The sequence below is a fragment of the Gymnoscopelus microlampas genome (assembly GCF_963454915.1).
Source record: "Gymnoscopelus microlampas genome assembly, chromosome: 3".
Classification (NCBI taxonomy): Eukaryota; Metazoa; Chordata; class Actinopteri; order Myctophiformes; family Myctophidae; genus Gymnoscopelus; species Gymnoscopelus microlampas.
In genome coordinates this window covers 27,483,222-27,507,649 of record NC_139940.1, presented here as the reverse complement: position 1 = coordinate 27,507,649, position 24,428 = coordinate 27,483,222, and the positions used below count along the sequence as shown (strand labels likewise).

At 40.9% G+C, this 24,428-nt stretch overlaps 2 protein-coding genes across 3 annotated transcripts in view; one reads left to right on the top strand and one right to left on the bottom strand.

Annotated features, from left to right (window-relative positions):
• Positions 1-15,399, top strand: part of LOC311042643 (sodium bicarbonate cotransporter 3-like) — a 55,482-nt gene extending 40,083 nt beyond the window's left edge. For both annotated transcript variants that reach the window (XM_084053500.1, XM_084053499.1), the window contains exons 21-25: positions 184-357; positions 10,123-10,254; positions 11,147-11,211; positions 11,780-11,890; positions 12,420-15,399. In XM_084053500.1, coding sequence (XP_083909626.1) covers positions 184-357; positions 10,123-10,254; positions 11,147-11,211; positions 11,780-11,890; positions 12,420-12,501 — 564 coding nt within the window. In that variant the 3' untranslated portion in view covers positions 12,502-15,399. The remainder of the gene's footprint in view (positions 1-183; positions 358-10,122; positions 10,255-11,146; positions 11,212-11,779; positions 11,891-12,419) is intronic.
• A 1,588-nt stretch (positions 15,400-16,987) lies between these two features.
• Positions 16,988-24,139, bottom strand: LOC311041806 (ectonucleotide pyrophosphatase/phosphodiesterase family member 7; the record flags this gene model as incomplete). Its single annotated transcript, XM_084052291.1, has 7 exons — positions 16,988-17,060; positions 17,572-17,640; positions 17,823-17,838; positions 18,306-18,531; positions 18,912-19,535; positions 20,098-20,243; positions 23,899-24,139. 7 exons carry the CDS (start codon positions 24,137-24,139, stop codon positions 16,988-16,990), a joined length of 1,395 nt encoding a protein of 464 aa, XP_083908417.1.
• Between the last annotated feature and the right edge of the window lie 289 nt (positions 24,140-24,428).

Below are 24,428 nucleotides of genomic sequence, written 5' to 3'. Positions count from 1 at the left end.
ATTGACTGTACAGTAACTGTATATGTATGTGTGTTGGTTTGTATGTTGTTTGTATGTTTTCCTTTTTGCTATCTGATGCTAATGCGACAATGCTCTCAGCGATAGTGTTAATAGATGAACTAATACAGAACACTGGTGAGGGAGTTTAATGTCTAATCTTGCTTTCGGTGTCTACCCTTTTAGCTGTTTGACCGTATCAAGCTGTTTGCTATGCCAGCCAAACACCAGACAGACTTGATCTACCTACGCTACGTCCCTCTATGGAAGGTCCATGTCTTCACAGTAGTCCAGTTGACCTGTCTCATCCTGCTGTGGGTCATCAAGGCCTCCGCTGCAGCTGTCATCTTCCCCATGATGGTAAAAGACTGCACACACACCACCCTCATCCAAGGCCTAAGGCATTGATTCTCAAACCTTTTCATTTCAAGACCCCCGTTTTGGCATGCAGTAGTAGGCCACGGACTCCCATAACTCAGGGAGTGTACCAATGGAACCAAATGTACCCTTATGGGTGCATTTGGTTCCATGTGTACACTCTGAGTTACAGACCCAAAAGGGTCTATTTGGTTCCTAACTGTCAATCATTTAGCTGTGATCCCCTGGGAACCTCCTCAAGGAGGTCCCCGGACCCCACTTTGATAACCATTGTGCTAAGGTTACCTGGAATTTATCTAATATTCCTTTGATTGACCTAAATGTGTTGTTTACTTTGATTAAATAAAAAACTGTGTGTGCTCACATAGAACCAAACTATGGCCTATTCAACATTTTGACATTTTGAAGGAGGATTTGACTGGCACAGGCAAGGGTTTACTAGATACTTTGACATTTCCGTGGTTTATTTTCCTACATATTTGTTAGATTGCACAGAAATGGTCCAATATTCCTCCTTTGGTTTCCTTTATACTTGGTTGACCAGAGTCCCCCAGGGGCCTATACTAGGCCCCCTCGTTTTTAGGACGGCTCAAGCGAAGCGAGCCGTCCTCTATGGAGAGAGATCAAAGGCAAGTGAGATATGTGGGAGTTAACCTCTCGAGCTATATAAAGAGAGGAGGTGGCTTAGGCGAAAAAGGGGCGTAACGGGGCGTGATTTGGTCAGGGACTCTCTGTTTGTGGGAAAAAGGGGGCGGTCTTGGTAAAAAAGGGTCTGGAACGCGTCGTCATTGCTTCGTTGCCACCGATTGGTTGCTGCAACTTGGCTTCATGCAGGGCGACGCCCCCTCTTTGCTCCAAACACCGATTGGTTGCTGGCTTCATGCAGGGAGACGCCCCCTCTCACGCCCCCTCTCAGGTCTGAACATGCCCCCTCTCACAACTGAACATGTTTGCACCGCCGCCATTGTTCCAACACCAGTGTCCGCCCACGCAGCCTAAAGCCCCGCCCTCCCCTCTACACACTGAGTTAGTTCTTAATGCAGTATCACTCTGCAGAGAGGCATCAGAATTTTGTATTAAATTATAGAATGCACCAAAACATTAATAAGTGTCGACTTGAATCTATTTAAGCCACAATAAAGCCCCGCTTTTATTTTTGATATTTTTTTGGGGTTTATTTCGCATAGTTTTAGATGATTTTCCGTGCACATTTCTTCATTTAAGCATCGCGAGCTGCGAACGGCCTTTTTGCATGTAGTTGAAGCGCAAGGGGGGGAGAGAGTCGCAGATAGACAGCTGGAGAGTTGAATAACCTCTTCAAATAACCAGATTTATTTACCAAAGTAGCCTATGTAGGCGACCTACATGTTTATGTTTTAGCTTAGACACGGGTAGCCTACAATAGTTGGTAGATGATTGGTTTCTTTTAGGAGCGCTTTGTGATGCACCGTGCAGTTAAATCCGCGGTGTCAATAAATTCCACTGCCCGCTCTTTGATGAGTCCTCCATCCTCCATGAATCGAATACAAACTGCAACTAGTTCCCGTTTGGAAAGCGGAAAATCTTTATACGCGAGTAGGCCTATTGCAAAATATTGTCCAATGTCCACTGAGTTCAGCCTTTATTTTACCAAGCAGGACTGATGCTGCAGCCTGAAGCAGCTTGTCCTGAAAGTGGTTTAGGCGGTCGATCGCGGTGGCTACCGTTCGTTTAGGCGTCCTCGCGTCGATGAGTTTGCTCTGGACAAACTTTTTTTTTTACGCTGGTGCCATTGCTGCCTCAACAATCAAAAATGAAGAGAACGAGGCCAGGACATGTGTGTGCTGTTTATATTGTGCGCTTATGTCATGACGTAGAAAACCGGTTCTGTGAATGAGGGACACAGACAGACACATTTCACACTCGAGTGTGAAATGGGATTCTGAGAATACACATTGGCTCAATTGCTCAAAAGACCCAACATCCTCCAGACACGCAGGACGTAGAGAGAATGGATGTGTATTACGTTATTTGTCAGCCTTAAGTATAGGGGCGATATTCATAGTAAATACACAAGAAGCTGTCTGGCGGAAGGAAGGCACAGTGGCCCTCATTTATCAACGCGGTGCAGCCCGAATAATGAACGTACGCCGATATCACCGCACCTTTCGGCATTTATCAATATATCCTGACGAGGCCTTCATCCTACTTTACGCTGAGATCTCACGTCTGGTCGAGACCAGTTGTTGACGTTGCCTGCGCCCGTTTATTCCATTCTAGACCTGCGGAGCAGACGGTCTGACAGGCATCTGGACACATATATCCACTCCAAAATGTATATCTACACTAATAAATAATCCCTGTGAAAATATAACATTTTATAAAGTAATTTAAACAAACTGCTTTAACAGTCACTCGGTTAAGCTTGCAGATCTGCATGGCTGCGTTGGCTATTTGAAAATAGCAGATCTACAAGCTCACAACAGGTCCCATTGCGACGCGTTGTGAGCTTGTGGATCTGCTATTTTCAGCGCAGCAGCGATTCTGCGAGATAATTTTCGGGAGCCCCGACATTCTTTTCATGGACACGTGAGGTCTACAAACTTACAGTAGCTTGTCCTATGTTATGGAGTTATGTCATAGAGAGTTATGTAGGCTACACAACCTGGCTGGGTTAAGGATATAAACCCGACGCTCCAATATTAACGTGGCGGCACGGAATCACTGCATTCCGCCCGAGTCTCAAAATGCACAATTTGTGAGCGCCATCATGTTCACACATTACAACAACAATAAGGCTCAAACCCATTCAGGGACATTAATCACTTATACAAAATGTTTTGCATCAATGAAGTCAATAACATGCTATTCAATCTGTCGCATCATACACATGGACATAGTAAATGCATCTGTATGTTTACACATTGAAATGTGTAAACATAGTGGAGCACAATAGCATAAGTGTAATGTCACCTTAAACATGTAGGCTAGCTTTGTTGTTTTATAGCAATAGTATATAAATGCATTTTCTGTCATCAAACCTATGTATTCCTTTTTACGTTACTGTATGTGTTGTTTAGCATAGGACAACCACAACATTCAGGTCAGCTGTTTGTAACATCGCATCCGGGGTACTACAGCCAACGTCATTGTCAAGACAAATAGAGTGTGTGTGAATGGCCCCTGCTGGACGGGCTGCTTTCCCAGTTAGCAGTACTTCATAACGTCACTATATCACACAGGTTTATAGACCTTTAGTTATGAATTGCATTGCAAACTGACGTGATTCAAATATAAATGAAATGGCATGGTGGAAAGAAGTGATCGAATGTTTTACTTAAGTAAAAGTATCAATACTGCAATGTACAAGTACTGCATGATGAGAAAGGATTCGGAGATAATAATGTGCTTCAGTAAAACTATTAGTATTTAAATGGGCTTACAGTACCCAAAGTACAAAAATGTTTGCAAATAGCAGATGTGGAGCTGACAACGCAACTTAAACTACGACAAACTAAGCGTTATTCTCTGCCAGCCCTTGAAATACCCGTACACACAATTAGCTTTGGTGCCATGAGGTCAGCTTGTACATGGGCAGTTTAAAACATATTTTTTATAGGCTAGGCTACATGTTACCACTTGAAAATGGGACATTGTGCATAATGACTACTTTTACATTTGATACTTTACGTACATTATGAAGCCAATACTTTTGTACTTGTGAAACTCTAGTAGGCTACATGTGGAATTCCGGACCATTTGTAACAGAATATTTTAATATTGTTAGCCTTCAGTGCTATCATGCACAGTTCTAAACTAATTCGTCTCATCGTCCGACAACAGCACAGTCAAATGCAAAAATCACACATTGCAAAAAGCACACATTTCTTTGATGATGATGTTGGTTTGGTAATTGTTGTCGGCCAACCGAGCGCGTCCTCCTCTCGGAATGGGTCGCTCCGCTCTGCTCAGCTCTTTGATGAACAGCTGGCTCTCCCGCACGTCCTCCACGTTGCTTGTCCGACTCGGAACCGAACTCCCTCTCGTCTCGTGGGGGTTGGTTTGGCAGAGATGATTACGTTTCGCCTCTCCCACGACGCTCGTCGACAAGAGACCCACGACGTCGAGCTAGCCTAGCACTCCTCACGTGAACAACACCAATCTCCGTACTTTCCTCGTCGCACGGGCTGACTGTTAAATAACTGTACCGATATCTGAGCTCAACCTAACTCAAGCTATTCCCTTCGGTCCAGGGACGAATACACGTAGTAGATTTGGCGTAAAACACTCAAACTACAACACAACAACTACACATAAAAACACGCAAAACCGATACTGACTTTTGGTAATTTATTACACACACACACACACACACACACACACACACACACACACACACACACACATACACACACGGTTACTAAACTACTAATACTTGGTACAGTATCTGATAGCCTCAGCCAGCCCAAGAGAAACTACCCACATTAGCTCTCCTTAAAGTGGGTGCTAAAGATAAGCATTGTAAGATGCTGTTGCAGTAGAAGTAGCTTATTTAACTGTAAACAGAAAACACACAAATGGAAAATACTATTAAAACTACGCAAACAACATGTATAATAAAATAACACACAAAATGACCATTTTCCATGCACAATTGTTTACCAGCTCGCATTCAAAGTGCAGTCGTTCTCATATGCTGGGATGAAATGCTCTTTCAGATGTAAACAACTTTACTGCGCATGTGCAAGACCACTCGTGGAATTCCTTTGCAATAACACACAAGTTTCACATAAACACGGATGTTTGTCGCATCACAAAATTAAGTCATTCTTCCCATGACATCTTAATTTCCACAGGAATCAAAACCACAAAGAACATTTGCAAATTGGAGTAAATACGGTTAAATGAGTGGTAAAAGTGGAATCGAAAATAACAGTGCGTCCTCCGTGCGCTAGCCTAACTTGGTTAATAATGCGCTTGTATGAGGTTACCAAACACACTGTTTTTAGCCAAACACAGTACTGTCCGCTATTAATTACTTACTTATCGACGCAAGTCACGTTATTATGCTTTTTCATGGCCTTGTAAAGACGATCACTTCCGCATTTTCTTCTTCGGTGGTATAAACTATGACACGGTTGCCAGATTTTCGAGAGAGTAATAAGCAACCAGGTCAATGAAAACAAGCCCAAAGATGTAAGTGGCTATATGAGCACTATAAACCTATATGCATCGGCTTTTTGAAAATAGACGATTTGGAAATAGCCGATCTACAAGCTCACAACAAAATAATAAAAACAAAATATAGCTGCAAGCAGCGATAATATGGGGCCAGGAGAGAGAAAGAGAAATGATAATTCCTTTAACAGGTCAGTTCATGAAAGTCCTTGCGGTCTTGTTTCCAATGAGTGCCTGTGAGCAATTAGGGGTTAAGTCTTGCTCAGGGACAAATTTCATTTCATCGACACATTTGCTGACCTGGCCTGGAATCGTACCTGGGGCAACCAGAGTCTCTGGCTCCCTAGGCGGGCTCACTAACCACTCAGCTATGGCCACCCCTGAGAGAGAGAGAGAGAGAGAGAGAGAGAGAGAGAGAGAGAGAGAGAGAGAGAGAGAGAGAGAGAGAGAGAGAGAGAGAGAGAGAGAGAGAGAGAGAGAGAGAGAGAGAGAGAGAGAGAGAGAGAGAGAGAGAGAGAGAGAGAGAGAGAGAGAGAGAGAGAGAGAGAGAGAGAGAGAGAGAGAGAGAGAGAGAGAGAGAGAGAGAGAGAGAGAGAGAGAGAGAGAGACGGAATAGATTGAAGAGACGGAATAGATTGAAGAGACGGAATAGATTGAAGAGACGGAATAGATTGAAGAGACGGAATAGATTGAAGAGACGGAGAGAGACGGAATAGATTGAAGAGACGGAGAGAGACGGAATAGATTGAAGAGACGGAGAGAGACGGAATAGATTGAAGAGACGGAGAGAGACGGAATAGATTGAAGAGACGGAGAGAGAGAGAGAGACGGAATAGATTGAAGAGACGGAGAGAGAGAGAGAGACGGAATAGATTGAAGAGACGGAGAGAGAGAGAGAGACGGAATAGATTGAAGAGACGGAGAGAGAGAGAGAGACGGAATAGATTGAAGAGACAGAGAGAGAGAGAGAGACGGAATAGATTGAAGAGACAGAGAGAGAGAGAGAGACGGAATAGATTGAAGAGACAGAGAGAGAGAGAGAGACGGAATAGATTGAAGAGACAGAGAGAGAGAGAGAGACGGAATAGATTGAAGAGACAGAGAGAGAGAGAGAGACGGAATAGATTGAAGAGACAGAGAGAGACGGAATAGATTGAAGAGACAGAGAGAGAGAGAGAGACGGAATAGATTGAAGAGACAGAGAGAGACGGAATAGATTGAAGAGACAGAGAGAGAGAGAGAGACGGAATAGATTGAAGAGACAGAGAGAGAGAGAGAGACGGAATAGATTGAAGAGACAGAGAGAGAGAGAGAGAGACGGAATAGATTGAAGAGACAGAGAGAGAGACAAATGGAATAGATTGAAGAGAAAGACATGGAAACGGAATAGATTGAGTCATGTTTTTTGCATTTCAACTTAAATGAGTCTGCATCAAGTGAGGCTTGAACCGGCAACCTTACGGTCATGAAGCACTCTTAGGTAGCTGCAACACTACCTATAGTGCTATATCTTTGTCCAGGCTGATCTTGTCTGTTGAGGATCACAAACTCTTGCCTTCTGTCATGACCCAAGCCCCTGTTTCACTAACACTAAGATCACTCGTTCACAAACCATTTACCAATGAAGAAATTGTACATCTCCTCAGAACCAAAATTAGTGAAAGTAGCCGATCTACAAGCTCACAAACCATTAAAAGTTGTCAGATTGTACATTGGCTATTTTCACAATGAAGTATGTTATACATTGAAAAAACATACTCTCATTGCTATCTGAAAAGTTGTGAGATTGTAGATAAGCTGTATGTAAAAAAACACTCAATTAAGTATTGCATGTTATCTTTAACAATTGCAGATGTATTCATTGATAGTCATGTTGTGTGAAATGCAACTCAGATGAAGTCTGCACCAAGTGAGGCTTGAACTGGTGACCTTCAGGTTGTGGGGCACACATTTAAGCGAGAAGCCACCAACAGACAAGAACCTGTGAAAAAGGAGATCACACAGATCATACAGTTTCACGCAAATAGCTGAAAAATCCTGGGTTTAAGTGTTTTTCAAACTGCTCAAGATTGCGGACAATCTAAGGGCGGTGCTTACTGGTCAACGTGATAGATGTGTTCCTCATTAGTCAAGGCACATGTGTAAGCAGGTCTAATGGCTGTCGGCCAAACGAGGCATGACTTTTGCCTGTTTAAAGTTTCAATTTTCAAAAAATTGCTATAGCGCCCCCGTTTGACCAATTGGAGTAAGATTGGTTTCAGTGATATTTGGAATGGCCCTTTACATTTCTGCAAAGTTTCAAAGAATAGTAAGTCTGCATGTATGCGTTAGGGGCAGATGAATAATTGTCATAAAACTGCAATATTCATTGGCTCATTAAAGCTTCATTTTTTCACTTATGGAAGATATTTTGCAAACGTTTTTTGGTATAGGTCCAAAGTTCATGTGTAAAAAGTTTCGTGCAGATTACTCAAAAATCCCAGGAGGAGATAGGTTTTAACTGTTTTTCATATAATTCAAAATGGTGGGAGATCTAAAGGTCAGAGGTCAAAAGTCAGAGTGTGAAAGTTGTTCAGCATGAGGAGACGCATGTGTGCATCGAAGTTTCATGGCTGTAGGTGAAACAGGGCATGAGTTGTACCTGTTCAAAGTTGTCATTTTCAACTGAGTGCTATAGCGCCACCTTTTGACGAAAGATTGTGAGATTTATTTTTTGATCGTTTTTCATGACCATCTACCATATGGCCGAGTTTCATAAAAAGCGACTGCACGGTTCAGCCAGAACTGCCAAAAGTGGCAGAAGAAGAAGAAGAAGAAGAAGAAGAAGAAGAAGAAATGGAATAATGCGAATAACAATATGGGTCCATGCTGGAAGCCTGGCCCCATAATAAAAAGCAACTAGCAATATTTGCAAGCAACTTCACAGAGAACGAGGTCGCTTATAATTACTATACATGGCAACACTAGTTACAAACAAAACATGTGTCATGAAATAGCAGATCTACAAGCTCACAACGCGTCGCCGCCTTGTGAGCTTGTAGATCTGCTATTTTGTATTTTGATTGAATACTGTATTTACAAAAGTATTTGTAGCTATGATTCCCTGCTTTCATATGACATGAAATAACAAAAATGAAAAAAGCCTAGATGACTTATCTGTTGTCGTGGTGGGTTAGATAGATAGATAGATAGATAGATAGATCGATCGATAGATAGATACACACATGCATTTAAAAAAAAAAATCTCAATAGCACAATACCTCCCTACAGCAAACCACATCCCATCTTCACTTTTAAAGACCCACCCACACAACAGCATTACTTCAATTCACGTCTACACAAAGTAGCTTCAATGATGTACATGTTAATGCTTAATACCTTTTCATGCCACCTCATGCATTGTTTTTCTCCTCTGAATGTACATAGCCATGGCAAATGCATGTCAAGTTGATCAACAGATTGTATTATTCCCCAATGCAATAACAGTACTGAAATGAAGGCTATAAGGGCAATAATGGGAGCCCTTTTTTTTTTAAGTAACTTCAAAGTTACTTTTCACAGTAACGCATTACTTTTTGGTGTAAGTAACTTGTAAAGTAACTGAGTTACTTTTAAATGAAGTAACTAGTAATGGCATTGGTAACTGGTCACTGGTTTTCAGTAACTAGCACAACACTAGCACAACACTACAACGGTGTCTAACCGAGAGTTATACTTCTCCAGTACAACGGTGTCTAACCGAGAGTTATACTTCTCCAGTACAACGGTGTCTAACCGAGAGTCCATGCAGATCACAGTTGACAAATATTATATATTATCAGAGCTATTATTAATGTTATCGGTTTTATTGGGATGACGTCATAATTCCTGATATCGAACCGATAATTATCGGGCCGATACTTATCGTGCACTAATAATTTTATCGCGAATTATTTTTATATTTTTCTCTGTTGTTGGTGACAACTCTAGTGCGTCCCATGGACGCCACGACGGTGTCATGAATGCGTCCTTTCACAATATTGTGCGTCAGCGACGCAGGACGCAGGCCTATGAGCATCTCTGCTCAGTGCGGCTGCAGAGTTCATGTGCAACATCTTGCATGCATGGCTGTGGCTTTACAGTTTTCCTTCGCCGTGTCTGTAGGTCACCCCCAGGGACCCCCAAGGGTCTCCAGGGACCCCTAAGGGGGGGGGGGGGAACGCGGACCTCCTTTTTTTTTTTTTTTTTTCATCCCATGCTTTTGGACCCCCAAAACTATTTTCTTTTTTTGGGGGGGGGGGGGGGGGGGGCCTGCGCCGTCCATCATGACATCTATGTCATTCTTTCTTGTTTTCCCCTCTACACTAAATATCCTCGACAAAAATAGCACATTTACAAGCTCACAAGACATTGCAATGTGATACGTTGTGAGCGTGTAGATCTGCTATTTTCGCTGAATGTTTGCCCCAGAATAGGGACACTAGGGTTCAAGTTGTTAAAAATCCACAAGCCAGCTAACTTGATTTCATATCATGATGATTTGTGGCTAAAGTTGGGTCTGGTAGTATTGGCCAGACCCAACTCTGACAATGCTCCTCTCCTTGGCTGTAGGTGCTGGCTCTGGTGTTTATTCGGAAACTTTTAGATTTCTTCTTCACCAAGAGAGAGCTGAGCTGGCTGGACGACCTGATGCCTGAGAGCAAGAAGAAGAAGGAGCTTGACAAGAAGAAGAAAGAGAAGGAGGCATGTTCCATATAACCACCCACACACATTGGATGTGGATATACTGTATTGAATTGTTTCAAGCTCATGAATCTCATTATTATTTCAGGATACACTACAATATTTCCATTCATAATGCTCTTACATAAATGCTCCACTATAATCAGTTGGGTGTTGCTGAAAACACATTGTGATTTGTGCGCACTCCAGGAAAGATTTCTAGAAAATACTTTTCTTGCACATATTTTAAACTTATGAGACTACACAAGTCTTACAAAAAACATGTGACTGACAAATACATTTTTTTTGATGCCCAATGCCCAATATTATGGACCCCAGGTTGAAACTTAGCCTTTTAGGTAGAGGTTGTACCCATTGCTGTAAATAACTGTTCATGACTAGCATGTCCTACATTTACAAGCATAAAGGTGTGCATAGTTGAGTTGCAGCACCCTCTGGTGGACAGACAGACAGACAGACAATTACATTTCTCATCTGGAAAACATAAAGAAATCCTTCATCCCTAATGCAGTAACCCTTGTCAATAAGAAGTATAAAGTAAGCCTGAGTGACAATCATACTGTTTACACTGATATGTTTTACTTTCCTTTTTCCTGATAGCTTGTATTTTGCCTGCCTTTGTTTGTTTGATTGATTGATTGAATACTTTATTTGACAGAAATGTAAACAGCACGAAGTACAGTCAGACATTAACCCATTAAGACCTGAGGCCGCTTCTAAACATTTTTTAAATCCTAACAGTTTTTCGGAAAAAATATTAAAAAAACATTTTCACGATTTTTCAAAAATAGCAGATCTACAAGCTCATAGCGCGGCACAGAGTGCCGCATATTGCATAACCGTTGTTAATGTTGACACCTGTAGAGATTGACATGTGTGTGTTTTTTCCCAGGAGGTGCAGCAGATGCTGGAGGAGGTGGATGCAGTTGACCACCCATACAACAAATCTAAGGCCAGGTCAGTTGGTAGTGAAGTGTGCCCAGTTGGCATCTTGGCATATTTCTTAAAAGCTAGCTTGGGGTTACACCACGGATCACAGAGTAACGTCCAATTATTCACACCAGCGTGTGTTAAGTTTCGGTGCAAAGTCTATGGAGACGAGCGTCTCAGCGTTTTTTCCACCTCATCGGGATACCACATAAATAAGACTATAGTCCTTCCCGCAGCCGTTCCTGGTTCGAATCCGACCTGAGGTGCTTTATTGCATGTCATCCCTTCTCTCTCCTTCCATTCCTGTCAATAAAGCATAAATGACAAAAAATGATCTTACAAAAAAAGCTAACTTGAAGCTTACTTGTTTGTAAATGATTGGGGATGACCACATTCAACCGTGTGTGTGTGTGTGTGTGTGTGTGTGTGTGTGTGTGTGTGTGTGTGTGTGTGTGTGTGTGTGTGTGTGTGTGTGTGTGTGTGTGTGTGTGTGTGTGTGTGTGTGTGTGTGTGTGTGTGTGTGTGTGTGTGTGTTTAGTACTTTTGTGTGAGTGAATTGGAAATAAGTTTGATGTGGTGTATTTCTCCCCTGCAGTGCGGACCCTTCTGTAGTAAACATTTCAGACGAAATGGCTAAAATGGGCATGTTGAATAAAGCTGTCTCCATGAACTCGGAATGTGCCAAAGCTCTGAAACCTTGTCCAAGGTAGCTATGACAACCCCCCTCCCACGATCCCCCCTGGCTCTCCTCTCATGTCTCTCTCCTCTTCCTCCCCAAATTCAAATCTCTTGTTTCATCTTTTTATTTTTAGCATTGCTTACATTTAGTGAGATTCTACTGCTAATGGTGCTTCTGACATTTAGCACAGTGAGAGCACTCTTACCTTCTACAACACTGCACTGAGAAATACATTATTAATTGAAACCATATTATCGTTGCTGTCGGGCAGAAACCCATTGTAAATGGATGCCGTACTGGCGTACTTGATCATACTACAGCGTCACACAAAAGTATCAAAAATAGCAAATCTACAAGCTCGAAATGCAGCTCGAAATGCAGCACGAAGCGACGCGTTTTGAGCTTGTCGATCTGCTATTTTTTCTGTTTTTGAATTTGAAGCCTGAAGAGTAACAGTTTTGGACATATGAGGTTTCCACCTGACCGAGACGATATATTTGATAGTGGGGGCTTATGTATTGCGATGACAACATGAACTCCCATTTTGTTTCCCCAGCCAGGAGAAGGTGTCGAGTGTCCAGATTATTGTAGAAGACGAAGAGGCACAGAAAGTGGTGGATGCAGAGACCTCCTTATGAGCCACTGGCTCTCGCCCACACCGCGAGGCACTGTCACTGGCACTTTGAAAACTGAGGTGACAGGGGTGGGTGGGTGGGTGGGTGGTGGAGGACCCCCACGGCTTTGGCCTCTCCACGGTACCTGTCCTATTGTTGGTCTTGAGAAAGGTGATACTTTTATTTTCTCATCGTTTTATGGTGAAACATGCTGACAACTCTGTGAGAGCATCTTGGGAGTAAAGATGGGGGTCGCTTTTTGAAGAGGTCCCCCAGGTCTATTCATATGGAGGTGTCATTTAGCACCATGGTCCTGGCAATGACTCTATTTCAAAGACTGACTCTCATTACCTACCTAGCAATAGAAATCAACAGCTTCATTCACTTCATCAGAAGTGCTGTATTAATGTGCTGATTTTCCACTTAAGTGCTGAACCATTGCTGTGCCTGCCCTCTAGTCAAAGGTACCTAAATCGACTCAAAAGAGGACTCCCACAATCCCCATATCTCTCTTCCACAGGCCTAATCTTATATCTACCTGACAGACTTTTGATGATGTTTTGTAATGTAATGCACCTGAAGTTATTTTAATTGAATTTGTTTTATATTTTATATGTTTTCAAGAAGCAAATTAGGCCTCTCCAAATGGTCCAAACACATGTTAGGCTGTGTTTTTATTTAATCCGTTATGCTGATTTAATGTTTTGTGATGAATTAATGTGTGTGTGTGTGTGTGTGTGTGTGTGTGTGTGTGTGTGTGTGTGTGTGTGTGTGTGTGTGTGTGTGTGTGTGTGTGTGTGTGTGTGTGTGTGTGTGTGTGTGTGTGTGTGTGTGTGTGCGCGCGTGCGAGTGTGTGTGCGAGAGTGTGTGGGTGCATGTTCATTCTTGTGCTGCTGTACCTCACTTTATTGCCTATAGTGGCCAACTGAAATGTCAAAGCCACTGTCACCATAGTTACTTCCTACAGCATCAATAAACGCTGTCTGACAGTTCTCACAATGTGTGGATCATATTTGAAGGGACACACTGTTGCTTTAAATTATGACAACATCAATTAGGGCTGCCAGTGAAAGCAGATGCTAATTAACATTTCGCACAGTTGAATTACAGTTTATGGTGCAGGTGAAAATTGTGTCTCTAAGTGCCTCCAAACTAAGGAATACTCACAGTGGACATTGTTGCTATATTGTGCTGGATAAAGAAAATGTCACTGTGTTTGCAATCTAAAATAAAATCTGAGGTTAAATTGTAAAACTTGCACAGAACTTTTGAGTATTTGCCTTAGTTTTGATTTTCACCAGTTGGCCTTGCCTTGATTTCCATGTTTGAAGCTAAATTACTGTAGGATCTGTTGATGGTGCCTGTATCACGTAATTACATTTTCCTAGCATCTAACATGATACACGATCAATAATGTTAACATACAATACTATTGATTCAAAGCCAGGTGATGAAAGAAATAATTATAATTACTAATGGCCTCATTTTATGTTGTGGAGGTCAAACCTATGTTCTATAATTGAAGGCCATCTTTGAAAATGGATAGTTATCTTAGTAAAGGAAAGATTAGTTTTTTAACCTGTTTAAAAAATAAGGAATTAAACGGACACCAAATGTAATACTGTAAAATGGTAAAAAAAAAAAAGTAAGAAAAAAAGAAGAAAGAAATGAATTAAATTGTCATGGCTTATGTAATCGATTTAAAGCCATTGTCTAGACTCTAGAGGACCCACTGCTTCGATTTGGTGTAGAGTACTATCACCCATGTCTAGTTGGCTCTGTAAAGGAGCAACCTGTACTTCTATTGATGGTTTACAGTGAAATACTGTATTTGTTCTGCATAATTGATTTTTATGTTACTTGATTCATGATGTTTACAATAGTCTGTGTCTAGTATGTAAAGCATTCTAATTTATTTTGCAAATAGAAGCAGTATAACTGAGCCTGTGAATGGTGAGAATGAACGTTAAATATGTGTTTTTGCTGGCCTATATACATTTTCAGGACTACTTCTAGGAATACATCACACGCCATAGGCTTAAGTGTACCTATATGTCTGCATTGGTTTGCATATTAAAGCCATTGTTTTTGTTTTTGTGGTTTGTTTTTTCCACTGTGCACATTGAGGTTATAAATGTACAGTAGTGATAAATAAGGTCATCCAAAAAGGGATGTCTACCCCTTACTACAGACTAATGGCAGAACATTATAATTTCTAATTGAAACTGCAAGTAAAGTAATTGAAGAAAACGTAACATAGTTACTGCAAAAATGTGATGGGTGCCTGACAAAAACACATCAAAGTTGAAAATGGTTGCATATTTTAATAAGAGAAAGGCAATATTTAAGTAAATGAGACTTTAATTATAAAACTGCATTGCATAAAACTAACAATATATTCTTCCAATGTGTTCTCAATCCAAAGTGTTTTTATAGACATGTTTATAGTAAAGGTGGGTCATATGGAAACAATGGGCTCAAACAACTCAACTTTATTAAGAAGATTTGCCCTGTCTATATGCTTCACTGACTTTAGTATGTCAATTTGCAGAAAACCAAACCATGCATTCCAGTTTCATCTGACTTTGCTTAGACCAGAGCTGTCAGAATGTCATCTTTCTTTTTTTCCCCACTGCTAGATAGACAGCCAACTAGTATGTATCTGTTTGTAATTCCGTCTTTATACAGTGTCTTCAGAGTCTTGACCAATTCTCACATTTTACTGAATTACTATTATATTGAAATTGTGTTCTGTGGCATTGTATTTAAAAACGTGGAATCTCTAAATATTTTTTAGATTACATTGTTTTAAGTTAGAAAATATTTGTGGTTTGCATAATAACTATTCAACACATGTACCGTACTCTGGAACCACCAAGATTGCACAAATGAAATAAAATTCCTTACATACACAATATACAATTGCCTTACCATTTGCATCTACCTGTGTACCCATTTTTCCTTTTTGTTTTAATGAAGCCACTGTTTAATTATTCAATTATTGCTCAGACTGGATATCTCAAGGAAGGGTGTGTAAATGAAGTCTAAACACCATTCTATAGAAGTTAGTAATAAAGTAATGCAAATGTATAAAGAAATGGGTACAAAATAATGTGTAAAATAAAGCATTTGGATAACCCAGTGTGTATTGTTGGATCAATAATTAGGAGGAAGCTGCATCACACCACCCAGGCTGGGACTGACTATTGGGCCGTCCTTCAAAGTCCAGTGTCTGTGCAAGAAGGAGACTTGTGAATGAATCCACAGACAGGCCAACAATCACTTTGAAGGAGTTACAAGTTCAGTGGTTGAGAGTGGAATAAAGGTGTCAATATAAATAGCTCTGCATAAAACTGTGGCTGTATGGGTGGGTGGCAAGAAATAAACCATTACTCTAAAACAACCATTAACCACATTATCACTCCCAAAGTACATTCCCCCAAATACTTGAAGCAGTTACAGCAGCAAAAGGTGACTGCCAAATATGTGTGGAAATTATGTAAGCAGCATATTTCAGTTTTTCATTATCTCCACCAGGCCGGACTTCAAAAGGCTGGAGATTATGGTTACGCACCTGTCTGTCTGTTTGTCTGTCTGTGAACAGCTAATCTCCGGTCCGCTGGACTGAATGATGTGACAACTGTCCTGACGGCTGCACCCCATGACTAACACAGCCCCGGGTGGGCAACCCGGCCTAGCGGAAATCTGCACTCCAAGGAGCGCACTTTTCTAGTTTTCTTTAAAATGTCTGCTGACAAATTTTGGCTTTGAAACTTTACTACTATGTGGCGGCAGTGGCTCAGGGGTAGAGTGGCCGGGTAGAGTGAACTAGAAAACCGCAACGTTCCCGGGCTGGGGCACTCCCCTAGAGTTAGTGTCGAAGTGTCCTTGAGCAAGACGCTGAACCCCTAATTGCTCCCGATGAGCAGGTTGTTGCCTTGCATGGTTTCCTCCGCCATCGGTGTATGAATGTGTGTGTGAATGGACACAATGTAAAGCGTTTCGGATAGAAGCACTATATAAATGCACCATTTACCATTTTACTATCGGAGCATATGAGATAACAATAAAGTGATTATAGTGATTGTAAAAGACTATGTAGCTATTGTACAAAGACATTATGAAAATGAGCATGTGCTTCTTACACACAAAGGGGTCACTGAAACTTATTTTGTTGTCATGGTGAACTCTGTTCTGAGTTTTTGCCCGATGCCACAAGTTCTATAAACTGGTTGTACCTATCTTTTACATGGCTGAATTATATGAGTGTTAAAATGTAGAACACAGCTGATGCCAGCAGTCCAAGGGAAATCTGGCCTCTTCTGCCATTTCCACCTAGAGTGAGATAAGCAAATAATCATATCAAACATTTCACTGATACTATTTCATCAGTAACTACCATCTTTCCAGCTCTAGTCTTTAATAAACAGAAATTATTACAGTAATTATTACATTTTCATGTGAGTTGGAAGAACACTATGCTGTATTCACTGTACATGTTTTAGTTGGTTTACCTGATGTAGCTGTTGTAGACACTGCAGTTGTTGGAGTCACGGTATCTGTTGGAGACGGTGGTGTAGTTCCTGTAAAATGAAGCATAGAATATCTAATTGTATACCTTTGTGTCTAAACATTTTTGCTACACCACCTATCCTAGGGCAGAGCGCACTGGAGTACATGGTTCAAATTATTGTATTCTTTAGTACTAATGTGACTTAAGTGAATGTCAGGAATTTCATGACTGTGGAAACCCTGGTTTAAGTACCGTTGTCTCCACTTGACTGTGGCTTGAATAACAAACTGTGCAGAATGCACATTAATCCATTAGAGCTGTGCTTCATGCATTTATATGTAGGTGTAGAAGATTGTGTTGTGAGATGACATATGCTATGTGTACGCCAAAATGTGAACATGGTGTCAAGCTAGATATATCTGTAGTTACATTAGGTCTTGTGAAAATAATGACATTTACCGTTAAAACCATCATTAACTACCATCTCTCCAGCTCTAGTCTTTAATAAACAGAAAATACGTTTTCATGTGAGTTGGAAGAACGCTATGCTGTATTTGCGGTACATTTTTTTGTCGGTTTACCTGATGTAGCTGTTGTAGACCCTGCAGTTGTTGGAGTCACGGTATCTGTTGGAGACGGTGGTGTAGTTCCTGTAAAATGAAGCATAGAATATCTAATTGTATACCTTTGTGTCTAAACATTTTTGCTACACCACCTATCCTAGGGCAGAGCGCACTGGAGTACATGGTTCAAATTATTGTATTCTTTAGTACTAATGTGACTTAAGTGAATGTCAGGAATTTCATGACTGTGGAAACCCTGGTTTAAGTACCGTTGTCTCCACTTGACTGTGGCGTGAATAACATATTGTGCAGAATGCACATTAATCCATGAGAGCTGTGCTTCATGCATTTATATGCAGGTGTAGAAGATTGTGTTGTGAGATGACAGTTAGGAGTTAGGAGGTTAGGAGGTTTTGTTCATCGTTGATAAGAACAGCTGAATGGACCTCCAAGCCTCACAATGAGGTTGGGGGTCAAAAGGCGGAGCCTGGATTCAGCAAAACCAGCTAACTCCAGTGGACTTCGCTGGTTTAGCAGAAACTTTGAGGATCCAATGGAGTTAGCTGGTTTTGTCAGAAGCGCTTTTTAATTATTTTCATTGGTTCAATATTTTTTTTACCAACACACAGACGTAAAGGGTGTTCAATGGCCCTGATTTATGGAAAAAAATGCAAAAGCGTAAAAATGGAACATGCTGTCAAGTTAGATATATCTGTAGTTACATTAGGTCTTGTGAAAATAATGATGTTTACCGTTAAAACTAGTCAGCATCGCCTCTGTGAAGAGAAGGGAACCATTGTTAGGAGCTGGGTTTATCTGCAGGAGCTTGCACATCAGAGGGTAGATGTGGACACTGTCAAATGCCTCTGACAGATGGTTCTTCTTGAAATCAGGTCCAAAAGCTCTGAAGATGGTCTTCATGTCCATCTCTGTGTTATGGTAGCCATGATCTCCTTTATTTACATACACAATAAATCTCTGTTGAGATGTATTGTGAAAAACAAAATGATACATATCAGCTTGGGTGAATGAATATCATGAATACCTTATCATATCCTTTTGAACTTAAGTTAGGCCTTCTTTTTCTTAAAACAGTTCTTTGTTTTAATTTTAAAATGTTTGCAGTCAATGATTTGAATGGAAATGCAAAGGTTAAAGCTTTGGCTATACACAGTATATATTCTACATAAACAGACCATTTCCCGATTAATGGCTTTAATGGCAACAAACCACAGTAAGCTTTGGGAAATGGTCAGCACTATGGTCCTTCATATCTAACTTGCTGAAAATAACCAATTTTGATTGGACATGTTCAGTTAAATTACACTTAAAAACTTGTCCATACAAATAATACCTACAGAATTTAAGTTGAACCCCAGATCAGCGATGATCATTATAGGCTGTATTCGATCATTTTTGGCAAGATGGAAACTCTCTGGAAGTTCTTCTTTCTTGTAAACAGTCATGTTGGGTACTTTGGATAAAGCTTCAAAGACCTCTTGCTCTTTTCCTGGTCTTGGTGTTAGAATTCCATAGCCACCATAGTCAAGGATCTCAAAACTATTGAGCTTAATTAAATTTAAGTATTTATTGAGAATGATCTCATCAACCAGGGGTTTCTTTTTAACAGTGGTCATGCCATGGTCAGAGGAAATGATCACATTCAGACTGCTGGACAAATTATGGCGATCGATGGCCTCCCTCAGATAGCCAATGGTACGATCAATTTGACTGATGATCTCTTTTCTTTCAGGGTGGTCTGGTCCTTTAGCATGGCCCACATTGTCAGGTTCTCCATAGTACAGAGTCACAAAATCGAATTCCTCTTGTGAGAACCAGTTCATGACAGTGTCTATGTTTTCTCTCCACTCTGTCTCGTTGTCATCTGGGCGTCCCTGTTCTTCCACCAGTACTCTGTTGACTGACTGGCCACTGTAATTGGCCCCTCCTCCTGGGAAGAAGAACGATGCGGTCTTCAGACCCTGAGAAGAAAAGTGAACCATCTGAATGGAAATCATTCTTCTTGTAAAGTACAAAAAACAAATTTGTCCAGGTGTCAAGGATTTGGGCTATGACTAAAACCGTCATCATGTTGTGTTATTTCGAGGAATCTGTCTATCGTTTCACAAAAAACTAGAGGGTGGCCAAAAAGTAACCATTTAAGCCCCATTTCAGAAATAGCAAAAATAGCTGATCTGGATCTGCTGTAGATCTGCTATTTTTGCAAAAAAGAAAAAAGAAATGTTTCACATGAATAACGCAGATCTAAATATCTTATTAATCTGCAAAAATATGGAGATTAAATGCATAAACTAGCTCCCATCCCCTGGGACCCCAAATGACGCCCTGCTCTCTTGACTCTGCAGCACTACCAGTTGGGGTATTTGGGGGGGTTACAGTACCTTTTGTCCCCTTGCCTCAGAATTCCTAGCAGCACCATTGATAACAAATGTTTCTGTCTTGGAAGCACTGCTCTCCTTGTCGTCTCGTTCAATTAATAACCAATAACTTTTATACGACTGAAATTGTTAACTCATGACTCACTTGGTTTTGGGCTGTGATCCATAATGGCAGAGGTCCATTGTCCCACCACTCAGACCTTTTTAGAGTGGCCTTGTGGGGGACCTTGAGATTAGTTGTGGCATTATACATCATATTGTGAACAACACCATGGTCCTCAACCCATCTTCCTGTGAATTTTGGGAAATAGAAGACAAAACGGATTGACTGAGTAAGCCAGCTTGTCTGAGACAGAGGTGGAAACAAAACACATGAGGAAATAAAGGATTTGTTCATTACTGATTACAGGCTTACACAGAGGTTTGTCCTTAACCTTGCCATTTACTCTCTTGGACTACATGTTGTAAAGTCATTAAGGATGATCTGAAATTATATAACACCTTCCAAAGCGCTACACAATGGCCCTCATTTATCAATGGAGTCTACAAACCAGCTTAAATTATATCCCAGGAATTAGTTTGCGCCCACGTGAGATTTATCAAGCGATCATATACAGCCAATCCTAGCGTAAATTTGGTCTGTCCTTTGATGAATCTCTCACGGCTGAAAGCGACTGTCATTTAAATAAAACGCCCTTAAATGTTCTCGAAACGGCCCGATTTTACGACATGAACAACCGGAATACGAGCAAACAACATACGGAAAGCTAAAAAGAAAGCATTTCCCCGCCTCGCTGGCTTTCATGTCTGCGCCCGACACGCACGCACACACGCACACGCGCACACACACACACACACACACACACACACACACACACACACACACACACACACACACACACACACACACACACACAGACACAGACACAGACACAGACACAGACACAGACACATGTGTCTACTTTTGGCTCACTGTGGAAACAGCAGTCTTTCATGTATTCCGTGACGGTACAATCTTTGTCAAGTAGACTAGTAGCCTACATGAATGACACCAATCACATCGTCATGAATGGAATATCTATGTTTGTATATTAATTTAACCCATTACCGATGACGTCCACAGTGCACGTTCGAGTTACACTAAAATAAAGCAGTCATGTATTCCCTGTGAGGGTATCAAGAAGACTCACCTCAAAACCAACTCACCTCAGAGGTAGGAATACTCACCCCGGAAGACTCACCTCAGAGGTAGGAATACTCACCCCCAAGATTTTCGGGGGGTAGGAACACTCACCCCATGACCTGAGAAAACTCACCTCGGAAGACTCACCTCAGAGGTAGGAATACTCACCCCAATGTTTAAAAAAAGGTAGATCTACCGGCTTGTGAGCTTTCCATTTTCACAGAATGCTTTCATAATGTGAGCTTTCCATTTTCACAGAATGCTTTCATAATGATGTTTAATCCATATCTGGATTAATCCATATCTGGATTAAATTCTTTCTTTGAAGGTATAGAATTAATAAAGTGCTTAAATAGTGCTTTAAATACAAGGTAGATTTCATCAGAAAAGGTAAAAAGGTAGATCTACCGGCTTGTGAGCTTTCCATTTTCACAGAATGCTTTCATAATGTGAGCTTTCCATTTTCACAGAATGAATGAAAGGTAGATTTCATCAGAAAAGTGAACAAGGAATGCAAATAGCAAATAGCATGGTCATTTGCTATGTGTCTCCAGCTCCACACCTTGCCCCATCCACCTATTAGATATCAAACAATGAATCATTAAGTGGAATGGGATATTAGTGTTAAGTGGTCAACCCCCCTCCTCCCCTTCACTCCTGTGCCCCCATCAAACAAACAAACAAACAAACAAAGGTAGGAACCCAGAGAAATGAACATTCCAATGTCAATGTATGTTGTTAAATTACATTTAGCTAATTAAAGTGCTTTAAATACAAGGTAGATTTCATCAGAAAAGTGAACATTCCAATGTGTGTAATGCAAACAAATACTTACTTAACAAAGAAAAATGAAGAAAAACTCCAGTGAAGGTAAAACACAGGTATAATGTTTTGTTTTCTGTGTGAACACATTTGTGAGAAAAGCTTTTGGTAAGCATTATTGAACTTTAGTTACTTTAGTTACTATTAGATATACATTTCACTATTGTAAGCATTATTGAACTTTAGTTACTATTAGATATACATTTCACTATAGTAAGCATTATTGAACTTTAGTTACTATTAGATATACATTTCACTATTGTAAAACATGCATTAAACATTTTTCCCTATTTGTACCTAGGATATTTAGTTACCTACTACTACTTTGCTGGTATAAATGATAACAGCATAGAACATTGCATTGCACACATGCATTGTTTGAGAACTTTAGTTTTTAGAAATATTACTTTTGGTACATTTTGATGCCTTACTCTTTGTGTGTGTGTGTGTGTGTGTGTGTGTGTGTGTGTGTGTGTGTGTGTGTGTGTGTGTGTGTGTGTGTGTGTGTGTGTGTGTGTATTTTAAACACAAATATATCATTGAACAACATAATTTGGTAATTCTATACCTTCAAAGACAGAATTTAATCCAGTATGGATTAAACGTGTCTCATTATGAAAGCATTCTGTGAAAAAGGAAAGCTCACAAGCCGGTAGATGTGCCTTTTTAAAAAATACAGACTTGGTGTAGAGGGGAAAGGTTAAACCCACCCACAAAACAAAAACTCACTGTACATTACACCATTGAGTTTTTCTGGGTGAGTTTTCCTACCCCCGGGGTGAGTGTTCCTACCCCCGGGGTGAGTGTTCCGAGGTGAGTTTTCTCAGGTCCTGAGGTGAGTTTACCCACCCCCCGGGGTGACTGTTCCTACCCCCGAGGTGAGTATTCCTTTTTCAGTTGAGGTGAGTTTGTCTTGAGGTGAGTCTTCTTGTATTCCCTGTGAGTCACACGCTGCCGTGACGCCACGTTAATGAGAGATAGCCTGGCAAGGGCCAGCAGTCATCATCTGAACGTTTATGGAGGCATTGATGAATGAATGCACAAACATTAATGGATGAAGGGTGGTGTGTGCAGGATGGTTATATCTCCGATCTCCCGGTGGTCCAAATAAATCCACAGCGTGAAGATTACCTGTGCTGGGCACAGGTTTGAAGCGTCGGGTTTCTAACCCTAACCCAGGCTGCACATAACTCCATAGGAGGCGCTACTGTATATAAGTTTGGAGACCTCACTGTCCATGAAAAGATTACAGCAGCACCAGTCCTGACTCCCGAAAATGTTCTCGCATAAGCGCTTGTATATTTTCAAAATAGTAGAACTATAAGCTCACAATGTGTCGCATCGCAACGCGTTGTGAGCTTGTAGGTCTGTTATTTTCAAATAGCCAATGCAGCCAGATCTGCAATCTTAACTGAATGACTATTAAAGCAGTTTGTTTAAATGAGTGAATGATTAAGCACCTAACTTGTAACATTGCAAATAAGCTATGTTAGATTTTAATTGTTTGTCATTGTCACTTGCGTGCATGTCCATGTATGCCGTTATGAAATGTTACAGGGATTCATTATTAATGTGTTAAATATACATTTTGGAGTGGATGCATGTGTCCAGATGCCTGTCAGATGGTCAGACAATGCTGCTCCGCAGGTCTATGATGGAACAAACAGGTGCAGCCAAAGTCTACACGGCCTCAGACTAGACGTGAGATCTGAGCAGGCCGTACGCTGAAGTCAAAGTCACGATGGAATGATAAATGCTGACAATTGCAGTGATCTCGTCTGTTTTTTGTTGCTCAGTGACAGTCTAGTCATAACCTAGACTGTAATTGAGCAACGAGCAACAAGCAACAAGCAGTCAGAGTTTTTATGGAATTGGGAAAACAGGGTTCAGGTTCAGAATACATGAACCATCTGAATACAAACTTAATGCAGCAGTCCTTACCGGTTATGGTGGTGAAATGAGATGGAGAGGTCATGGTGAGCATCGGAGGGGTGATATATTTTGCCTTCACTCCATCCCTGACAAGTTGGTCAAAGTTTGGTGTATCTACATCCTGGTCATAATCCCATCTGAAACCATCAAAGGAGATCAAGAGTAACTTGTTATGAGCCTTGTTCTCAGGTAAAGGTTTACTAGTTACACAGAGTGCTGCTGTGATCACCATACACAACTCAAACTGCATCTTGAAGTCTCTAAAGTCAAAGTGCTTGACAATCCTTAACGATGCCTATGCACAGTTGAAGCTTATCCGTTACTTATAGGGCATCGCAGTTCCCGCCCACTTCCTGGTGCCACTGCAAAATACTCAATGCATTTTTTCCCATTGACTTTTCCAAAAATATTTATATCAATTAATTTAAGCCTAGAATCAAGCTATCCAGGCTCCTGGTGAATCATGACCATAAAACGTTTGATTCTGTGAAAAAAAACTTTTTTGAAAACGGCAAAACAAAGGGTATTTATTAAATATA